The sequence below is a fragment of the Vigna angularis genome, chromosome 2 (assembly GCF_016808095.1).
Source record: "Vigna angularis cultivar LongXiaoDou No.4 chromosome 2, ASM1680809v1, whole genome shotgun sequence".
Taxonomy (NCBI): Eukaryota; Viridiplantae; Streptophyta; class Magnoliopsida; order Fabales; family Fabaceae; genus Vigna; species Vigna angularis.
The window spans coordinates 20150209-20161726 of record NC_068971.1 but is presented as its reverse complement, the minus strand read 5'-3'; the positions used below and the strand labels follow the sequence as shown (position 1 = coordinate 20161726).

Here is an 11518-nt window from a genome sequence, read left to right as displayed (position 1 = left end):
TTTAATTTTGTGAATAAGAGAGTTGAAGGTGAATTTAATGGTTTTGTGCTAGATTCCCTTGATTTTGTAGGCTATTGGAATGATTTGAAAGAAGAGTTAAAGTACCGAATGGCTGGAATGCAGAAAAGTCAACCAGAATACAAAATAGTCAACCAGAATGCAGAAAAGTCAACTAGTCAATCAGAGTACAAAAAAGGTCAACCAGTCAACCAGAGTGCAGAAAAGTCAACCAGAGTGCAGAAAAAGTAGCGCTGAGCGTCAGTTTTGACTGCCGCAGCTACCGCTGAGCGCCGTTTGGGCATTGAGCGCTGTCGACTTGGGCCTAGGCCTGTTTTCTGTATTTTTAATGAACTATTTAAGGTTTTAGCCGACCTAGGGTTCATATCTTTAGACAGAAAGAGGCGAAATCACACTTTCTTCACCCCTTGGAGGATGATTTTGGATGCGGAAGCTCCTTTCTTCAAATTCTAGGGTTCTATCTTTCATTCTTTCATTGTTTTTCATCTAGTTTCACCATGTCTATGGTGAACTAAACCTCCATTGTTGTTGGGGAACCGATGTAATCCTTTGAAACTCTCATGTATTGAATTGGTTATATATTTTATATGCTTTCTTCATTAATTGTTAGGGTTTTTCTTCTACACTCTATGCATGCTTTGTTTAACTCATTCAATTGCATGATCATTGATGTTATCTATATGGACACATATAGGTACATCTAGAACTGAGGAAATTTTCCCAAGAGCAATATTAGCTAGACATAGGGATAGGAGGATTGATTGCCTTTAAGCTTCTGTGCGAATGTAATGCATGAATAATTGCTAGGGAGATAAGACATTGTAAACTAGTGATTAGGAGTAGGCTTTCTTCACCGAGACATCGAGTTTAAGGTAAATTAGAAAGTGGCATTAACATTAATGAAGAAAGATGAATTCTTGAATATGTGAGAGTGGATAGGATGAGTCGGAAACCCCAACAACATAATCATTCATATTTTACATCAATCACTTTTGCATCTTTCAATCCAATTGATCAACACATGCATTCATATTTACTTTTCAGTATTTGCATCTAAACCTAAAAGATTTTGTTTACAAGTCTAATTTAATCAAGAAATCACATAACTGTTTAGGCCGTGAGTCCTTTGGGAAACAATACTTGGTCTTACCATTTTATTATTACTTGATACGGTTCGGTACACTTGCTGAGTGTTAACAATGTACTTGAAGAGTTAAAGCACCTTTTGTAGAAACATTTGTATTAGGACTTGTCTTAAACTTGTAAGCATTTAAATGTCATGTAACTTACTCTTTAGTATATTTTTCTCTTGGAAATAACCGATTACAATAGGGGATAATCGATTATCATAAGTAGAATTAAAAAGGACTTCGTTTTGGCAATAATCAATTATCACCGAAAGCTATAATTGTCTAGGGTTCGACAATAATCGATTATCACTAAGGATAATCGATTATCACTAAGGATAATCGATTATCACTTTTTTCAATACCTATAACGGCCTAAAATAATTGATTATCACTTTTGGTAATCGATTATAACTGGTAGTTGGGAGCTGTCTTTTCATTTTCTAACCCTTGACCTATAAATAAAAGTCTCCTTAACCTTGAGAATGTTACTTAAACTATTACAGAGTACATAATTGGTTTTGAGGAAGCTCCAAGTGTTTAAGTGATTGCTTGAGCAAGTGCTTGAAGAAGGAGAAACTTATCTTAGTGTGTCTAAGGAGGAAGTGTTGTTCTTCATTCCCTCGTGTGTCGAAGGAAGTTGTTGTTGTCATCTCTTATCGGTTAAGAGAAGTGTTTTCTACTCTATTTTTTTCTTTATACATCTTGTATCTTTAAACTGATTTTAATGAAAAGTTAATCACTTATTTTAAAGTGATTAACAACTAGACGTAAAATCTTTTGACTCAAACCAGTATAAAAATCATCTTTGTGATTTTCTCTATCCTTTCATCTCTTTACTTTACTTTACTTTGTTTGAAGAAAATTTTAAAAGTAAAACGAAAATTTTAATAGAACCAATTACCCTTCCCCTTTTGGTTTTGTGTCTGATCTAGCTTTTAAACATTTTTCTGTAGGATAACAATTCCTACATAATATGTGTTATACGAGAATAAATAATGTTGTGAGAGAAAATTTTTAACATAAATGAGTTGAGGATACAAAAGAGTTATATGTTATTGTTATTTTTTTGTTTTCTTAAAAAAGTGTATGTATATATATATTTTTATTCCCTAAGAAGAAAGAAGTTTAATTTTGAGAATTTTTAATGGAAAATTATAAATGTATACATATATTTATATGTTTGTGATGATGTTGAGATTTATTAATGTAATTTTTAATGGAAAATTATCTTTACAATTTCTTTTACTTTATTTTCCTTATATTTTGTGTACACCATGCATTTTACAATGTTTCTCATTTGCTTAAAAAATTGGTACATGATGTCACATACTCTTTTCTTCATATGTTAACAAAAATAAATTAGTTATGGATCTAGATTTTTCATCACTCAAACTTATTTACAAGGATAAAGTTATATCAGGGAGAAGAATAAAAACAATGAAAGTTGTTAGAACGACAATAACCTAAGTGGTAGCTACTATGAAATGTGTGTAATTATATGAGGAAAAATCCCTATCGCAACTAATTTAGGATACCAATGATACCCTCTCCTCGACCTCGTCGAAAAGTCTCCAACGATAACATCCCGCTCCTCACAACCTTTTCCCATTCAAATCGCTCGATGATGTCATGAAAAATTGCTCTCTTGCTCATCGGTCCCAATGATGTGTATCTATAAGCAAGAATACACTATGTCAAGAAAGGAGAAATTGTGAGGAAGGAGAAAAGAGTGTGTCTGATAAAATAAAAGCTAACTTTTTTTATTTAGAAATACCTTTCTTTGTCGATCAAAATTATAACTAACATAATAAGTTACATTAATATATCTAAATATGCGAGTGTATGACTTATTATGACATGTAAAAAAATATAATTGTTATAGTTATAATATATTATGTCACTTAAATTTAATATTGACATAATAAGTCTTCTCACATTTATAATTTTGTTACCATATAATATATTATGATAGATTGATTAGAACTCATTAAATATCCTTGGTAAAAATATGCCAAGTTATAGTTTATAAAGTACATAATTTTACTATAATAAGATTTTACCAAATTTAGTAACTTATAATAATTAAAATATTAATATCATGATTACTATATCTTATTCATCCTTAGACCTATGTTTCATAAAAGACACATGAAAATGATATAAAAAGGAGTACTAAGATAAAAAAAATTCATTCATTTACTATAAGATGTATGGTTAACTTTACATTAAAATTTCTTAAATATACTTTCCTAAACATTTGAATTCATAAGATGTAAACTGTAACATCCCAAAAATACAGTAAACACCATATAATAGAATTAATTACATTTAATGATAAACCAAATCAGTCTTATAATAAACAAGAGCACGGTTCTGGCCGAACGGCCTTATAAGTCTAATCCAAAAGTAAATTGTACGACATACAGGGAAAACATGACCGAACGGTTTACAAAGTCAAATTTACCGATCGGTCAAATCACAAAAGGGAAGGAAGTGACCGAACGGTCACTTCATACTATACTACTAACAACAACCGAACATCCTACGGTTCGGCCTTCACTTCCACATCCACAAGATTCGCGCCTTCCAAAACCTCATCTTCCAGCGCCTCTTCAAGTAGCGTGCTTCCATCTGCTCACATCCACACGGATGATCATTGCAAGACAAGACGGACATACAACAAGACAACACAAGGAACACGCAGGGTAAGCTTATGTAATTTAATTCAAATAATAACATAAATTCTCATATGCAAGCTCATTCAAATATATTTCAAATAAACAATTCAATCAAAACCCTGATACTAGACCGACTGTCCGGACTGTATGAATTCTGTGTAGCTACGACGTTCGTGCACCCAGGTGGTGTAGTAACTGGAATTCTCATCAGCTGCCACCCGAGGTTAGTCCGTTCCGTCCAAAGTACCCCTAAAGACTAGGACCTCCTGCCGTTCCCACACATGATCTACTCCCCTCTACTTGAGGACGAGTATTCACGGAACATCAGGATGAATCGCCAGCTAAGCTTTGTCCACATTCATACTTTACAAATTTCAATATCATCCAAGAGTCGTTCCTCCCTGGAACGCTCGTTCAATTCCATAATCTCATATTCATCTCATAAACTCTTCCTCATTTATTCTTCATCATTCTATATTCATTTTCATCATTAATAGGCGGACCATCAAAAACCGAACGTTCTGTCCTCACTAAGAACGAGGACGAACACTGTGGACGGAACCGAGAAGACGCTCGTTCTAGATCAGAGTACGAACGACAGAGTTACGATCAGATTTGAGTAATATCAGGTTCCAAGTAACGAACGTTATTTACCATGTGAATCAATTGAATGAACTGACTCTCGTGAGTTCAAACCAATACTTCAAGGAATAAACCGAGTGTGGAGGCTCTGGGCCAATTACTTCAAGGGTAGACACATCAAGACGTTAACGAACCATATTTAGGATAGTTCTCATACTGAAATCCACTGTCGGTCAATAACCGAATGTGGTAAAGGAAAGTTCTTCTGAAGTTGGACGTACGCTATTTTATTTAGACTAATTTTACACGAATGGGTACGAGCACTCAGTATAAGACCGAGCACCACTTAGAGCGAGCGCTAGGTGTAAGACCGAGCACTTCTCAGTACGAGCGCTTGGTATAAGACCGAGCACCATTTAGCTTATAACAGTAGACTTGATAATTATACTAAGGGACTTTCGGAGTAGTGTTTACGAACGGAAAAATATACTATTACATATATATAAAAGAATGGAGTTTATCAAAGAATACCAGATACAACAGTGCTTGGCCGAACGCTCAAGCATAATATTATAACACGAGGACGCTCGTCCTCAACTAGGGTTCTATCCAAATGAAGAATCCCATTTTTTACTATGTTACAAGGAAAAACCGAACGGTCAAAGACCGTTCAGCACGAACGTACTTATCATGGGAAATTCTTATACAATCCATTTTCATTCCAGTTCATTTCTCATTATGAAATCTCATAGTTTCATGCATTCATATCAACATCAACTTCCACATTTCATACAATCCATATCATGTAAATTCATATATTTCATTCCCATTCATAATCAACGAACGTTCATGCAATTCAATCTCATCAAACATCATGCATTATACTCATGCAGTCAAATAAAGAACGTTCATACAAAACACAACATACGAATTAAATCAAATAAGCTTCCCTTACCTGGATCAGTGAGTGAAACGTTCTAAACGTAAGATTTTGGGTTCGCCCGTCTGCAGCTTCCTACCCTCAAAGGTCACTTAACTCTTCCAACTAAATCTAACCATATAAAATCAAGAATAACTTAGACTATACCCCTTCATGCAACCAGAATTTGGCCTTGCATGTAACAAATGAACGCTCGACGAAGAAGAGAAACTTACCAGTTTCAGAATCTGGAACTGTTCGATCCAGAATGAAACTCACGACGCCGGAAATACTTCTACGGTGCCTGAACGGTGATCGGAGCAGAGAAGAGTGAGCTACAGTAGAGAGAAGGGGAATTTCTAGAAAGAAGGAGGAGGAAATGGAAAGTCAGAGCTGGGAAGGAGAAGTGCATGCAGAGGAGAGTGAACAGGGTTGTTCAGAAAATCATTTTTGTCTACCCCACGTCCAACGGACGTGCACTCTCCTATGGACACTTGTCCTCCACTTACTGATTTTTGAATCTTCCATTCTTGACACCTGGCGTCAGTATGCAGAGTTTTTTTTTGGTGTGATTTAAATAAATCTGAACAGGGTTTTGGACGCATTAAATGAGATTAAACAGGTGGGGTTTGGGTTAAATTTCCGAGGTCTGACATAAACATACTTTTCTATAAACATTTGAATTCATAAGATGTAAACATGTATAGAAGACATGATTCAAAATTGAAGATCTCCGATACTATGGAATAACACAAATATTACTAAAATATATTTAATTCTTTAAAATATTTTTCCATTCATTTTTTTTATTTAAAATATATTTTCAAAAAGTAGCGTTATTTTTACAAACCACTATGTTTTGTGTATATAAGTTCATACCATTTGGTTTAAGCCGTAACTTCTATTGTGTATGGTTTAATTCGAAATGATTGTTTTGAATGAAAATATACTGTAGAAGATGTTAAATTATGCATGAATTTTGTTTACCAATAGTATTTTAGAAGAGAAAGAATATGTTGATAAGAGAATAGATATTCTTATTTTTATTTCCCATGTCACACACTCCTTTATCAATGCAATCTCGTGGGAGTTTTTCTGTGCTCCCACAGCACCTTTGTTTGTGTTGCTGTTGGCAGGGTCACTGTCTCTGCCTTCTTCCACCGCATCAGTACTCTTCGTCCCATCATTCACACCCTTTCTCTCTCCATTCACAGTGAAAAAAAAGGATGCAAATTTCCTCACCCCCTTCCAAAACTTGAAACTTTTGGAACTTTGCATTGATGGGGTTAAAGGGAATGCTCTCCTAATCCAGTTTCTCAATTCTTTAACCCCAAGTTCCATTTTTTTTTCTTATATCATTCTTTTATATGTGTACTCCCTACTTTCCAAATTTTGAGGCATTTCATGTTTTCTGTCTCAAGCTCTGAGAAAACGTTATTGTTGTTGTTGTTATTAGGCTGTTTGTTTGTTTTGGTCTCTTGTCGGTCGAAAAATGGCCACCTTGCAGATGTCCCATGTTGATTTGGAGCAAGGAAACCATCGCCGTTCGGTTGTTGGTAGTGATGCGAGCGTTGAAGGGAGCTTATGCTTCTCTGATGCTGATGATGGGTCTTGCTACTCTCGTTTCTACTCAACAAATGGTGGTTCATATGATGATTACAGCTTTGATTGTGTTTCTGATCCTGAGGCTGGGGGTGTTCCTCATTCTGGGAGAGCTTCTTCTGTTTCTGAGTGCTCTGTGGAGTTGGAAACTAGAACTGGGGTTCCTGAGATCAAGGTGCATTTGGCTAAAGTGGAGAAGGATTGTAGGATTTGTCACATGGGTTTGGTGAGCGATAGCCATGAGTCTGGTGCCCCCATAGAATTGGGTTGTTCCTGTAAGGATGATTTAGCTGCTGCTCACAAGCACTGTGCTGAGGCCTGGTTCAAGATTAAGGGAAATAGGTGAATGTGAAACTGAAACCCTTCACTTTCCATGCTATTTTTGTTACATGGATTTGATATGTATGCTAAATCTTGGGTTTCTTTTTTAGAAATTTTGGATACCCTTTTGTTGATTCCTTGCATTGATAACAGAAACTTGCCAATATCTGTTATGTATTGGTGCTGTTCGCTGTTTGAAAGCTTTGCAGTATCAGTCACAGCTTTTTGTTTGCTTGAAGGGTTTGATTTTAGTGACTAGAGTGTGGGAAAGTAATTGAAGTGTATAACGTGGAATTTGTGTTGTGAAATTATTTAATTCAGACTGTAAGGCTGAGGAAGATGGTGGGGAAAGTATTTGGAAACAAATTTTAGAAGGTGTAAAGAATTAAATTGTGGGGTGAGGGAAGGCCGAAATAATTCGTCCGAGAAAGGGGAAAGATATACAAGATTAAATTATTTAATGAAGATTATGGAAAAAGAAAGGCGTAAAGCATCAACTAGTCCAACTGATTCGCTGTCTTGCCTACCCAAGCACAGTGGGATTCTTTGCTGCTTTGTCCCTTTTCTAAAATTTAGGAATCTGTATATTACTCTTCTTTCTTATTCTTTTTATCTCTTTCAAATGGATATTGGACCCCCTCTGACTCCTGTTCATGGATTCAATTATCTTGGTAGATGCTACTTGCTTGCAGAAGTGCCACCTAGAATATTTTAATCTGCAAGTTACTGGTCCCATATAATCTGTTCATGTATGATGTATGATGTCAACTTTTAGATTGCCTAATAGTTTTGAATTGTGATTACCATAGGCTACTGAATGTTGGTACAAATGTACAGATCCCTTGTTGCATTTGTTGAGGTAAATAATTTCATACTTCATTTTCTGGTTGCAGAATCGCTTGTAGAAGATGGAACAGTTAAAACTTTTATTCAGTGGTAGGGTGCTAGTTCTTAATTTTAACGGCAGTCCCTAAATGCTAAGTGAAAGTAAGGAAACTAGTTATTTGTGCTTTTATACATGGTGGGGCATGTTTTGTTGATGGACTGGTGATCGTCCATGCTTCATTTTGAATTTAAAAGCAAATTATAGGGACCAGTTATTGAGGAAGGACCTATTGTTATAATTGATTCAGACGCAAATCCATCCAAAAGCATTACTTCATGGCGACAGAATTTGAATCTTTTCAATTTTGGAATCATCTTTATCTGATGTATTGATGCTTTGATTGGTGGCAAATATTTATGATATATTCTTTACCTTAGTTTTGATACTTTGAAAACGTGACATGGTTTGTCAAAGACATGTTTGAACTTGTATAAAGGCAATTGGACGCTTGTATATAGAGATTTAAGTTGGGCTAACTAGAGCTGGAAAACTATGAAATCATTCATTATTCTGATTGGTTGACTCTTCTGCTGTGACAACTTAGTGTAAACAGTAAGGTTGGTTGATGATTATCTTTGTTAAATTTAAATGAAGTTTCATTTATTACTAGTTTATTACGTCTTGTGTATGAGCCGAAAATATCATGGTTTTATGGTATGATATTTTCATATCTGGCATATGAACAGCATGGCCTTTTGCATTTGCAAGCCTGCTTGTTTATTTGAAGCATCCCGTTTTGAAGTGGCTAGCAATTAATGTTGCTTTTGATGTATATGATGTGAAGTTTCTACTGAATTTATAACAATGTTCGTCAGAAAATCTGGTTGTTTACTGCAAAAATAGCAATTCGTTTTAAGTTGTGTTTTTCTGATAATTTTTGTTTGCTTAAACTTTAACAGGACTTGTGAAATCTGTCATTCTGTTGCTCGGAATGTTTATGGAGGAAACGAGGATTCGACAGAGCATGTTAGCGACGGTAACAATGGTACTACAGCAGCAGCCACAGTCTCCACAACTGCTCCTTTTACAGAACCTCGTAGATTTTGGCATGGCCATCGCTTCCTCAATTTCTTGCTTGCTTGTATGGTTTTTGCTTTTGTGATATCATGGCTTTTCCACTTCAATGTGACATCATCGTAGGATTTCTTCAGGCAGTTTTATTTACAATTTGAAGTTGAGTAGGGAGCAAACAAGAGAGATGAAAAGAAAAAAAGAGAAGGAAAAAAGGAAACCCTTCTCGAAGATCATGGAAAACAATTTCTTAGAGAAAGAATCCTTGTAGAATTTGAGACATTGTTGGGTTTATAAAGATAGCTGCATAACTTCCTTTCCATGCAAATAGACATTTTCTGTTGTGCATTCGCCATAGGCTCTCTTGTTCTGTCTTTCAGAGTCAATGCAATTTGTGAACAAATACTAGAATGTTTATTCAAATGTAAATTACATATTTATATTGTATTGTTACTTCATTGTCATTTTGTACGGGGTGATTTCTTAGTTCACTTGTAAGATTTGCTGACATTGCTTCTCTAATCAATAGTAGAAGAAACTACATCCATGTTTTCCACTTCTTCACACATCCAAAAAACAAAACCCTTCGGAGACAAAAAAAAGTCATTGTTTAAATATTTTATGATTCAACATAGGCACTGTCGCCGAACACTCGTATCAAGACTTTGTTAGGAAGTTAAAAGTATACGAGTTAAAGGCAGGAAAAGTGGTTAGTTAGTTAGTAAAGAGAGAGTATAAATGAAAACAAAATAGGTCATGAGATATTTTCTTTTGGGTAATGGATATCTTTTTTTTCCAATGGAGGAAGGTAGGCTTCCTTGGGGTGCATGCTTGTATTTTTTTTCTATATATTACAGAATTAATAATATACATACACATACATTCATTTTTCTATTGTTTTGAGTGTTGTGGTGAGAAGAGAGTGACCTGTATTGGTTTCTTGAATAGAGAAACTTAACAGATTTGGTCTGACCTGTCAGATCTCTATCGGAGGAACGAAGGGAGAACGGAGCACGTGCGAGAGGAAGAGTGAAGGGAAGGATGATTGCGATTGAGTCGACGGTGGAAGAATGGAAGGAGAAGATGAAGCTTGTCTACATCTGCATGGAAGGAGGTGTTATCTATTGGTTCTGCTACTGGCGGAAGAAAACCAGGAATCTGACTTGGAAGATGTTCACTGACGTTCTGACGCGGAGGTTTGGCGGACTAAATCGAGACACCATTTTTAAGAAACTGGCAGTGGTGCGACAGAAGAGAGCGTGAACGTGTACATCCAAGAGTTTAGAGTTCTGGTGGCACAAACATCAGGAGTGAATGAGGAGCAATTACTGGGATACTTTTTTGCTGGGTTGTAGGAGGGGTTGTGAAATTTAGTAAGGCCGCATGACCCACGCGATTTGTTGACAGCAATGAAGCGAGCTTGAGATGTGGAGCATGTTGGGTTTATGCCGCGAGGAAGTGGCGAAATAGTAGGAAAAGGAGGAACGACGTGGGGAAGGTATTCCTCGAGCTCGGGGATAGTCGCGAGGACGAAGACGTATATTGTTGGAGGGGTCGGTTAACACCAATGGAGGGCAAGGGACGATGTTTCTAGTAACTTGAGCTCCAGAGCAAGCAGCAGTAGGGGAGGGAACGCCCAAGGTAGAGGAGTAAGAACTCTGCCCTATCCAGTGTATATTAAAAGGCGAGAAGAAGGGCCTTGTTTCCACTACGGCGGGCCTTACAATCCTGGCCATAAGTGTGTAGAGAGGAGCATGCACGTGATGATTCTAGCTGAAGAAGATGAAGAAGACAAGGTAGAGAAGAATCCAGAAATGGAACAAACGACCATGGAGCTGTCTGTGTTCTCTACATGAGGATTAACGCAATCTAACACCATGAAACTACATGGTTGGGTGCAAGGGAGAAGTGTATTGGTGTTGATTGACAGTGGGGCGAGTCATAACTTTATTTCCACCAGATTGGTAGAGGAGTTGGGGTTGAAAAGGATAGACACACCACCTTATAAAGTGTGTTTAGGAGATGGACAGAAGGTGACCAGTGGGTGCTGTGTAGAGGTTCTAGTGACGTTGGAAGGCTAAGAAGTCAAAGATAATCTCTATCTCTTTGAGCTAGGGGGTGTGGATGTGATATTGGGAGTTACCTGGTTGGCGTCCCTAGGAGAAGTTAAAGTGGACTGGGGGCAGCTTATCATGAAGGTTGGACAGGAAGGGAAAGGAATGGAGATCAAGCGGGATCCCACTTTGACGAGGAAGGTTCTTACTCTAGAAGCACTGCTAAAAGAAAAGAAGATTGAAACCATGACCTTGGTTTGGAGTTTGAGCCAAGCTGAATTGATGGAAGGGGAGACAAAAGAGAGTGGCTTAACTCA

The 11518-nt window shown here is 36.6% G+C and overlaps 1 protein-coding gene across 1 annotated transcript; it reads left to right on the top strand.

Moving 5' to 3' along the window:
• The first annotated feature begins 6377 nt into the window (after positions 1-6377).
• On the top strand, positions 6378-9638 carry LOC108327020 (uncharacterized). Its single transcript, XM_017560682.2, has 2 exons — positions 6378-7271; positions 9036-9638. Exons 1-2 carry the CDS (start codon positions 6820-6822, stop codon positions 9274-9276), a joined length of 693 nt encoding a protein of 230 aa, XP_017416171.1. The 5' UTR covers positions 6378-6819; the 3' UTR covers positions 9277-9638.
• Positions 9639-11518: the final 1880 nt, after the last annotated feature.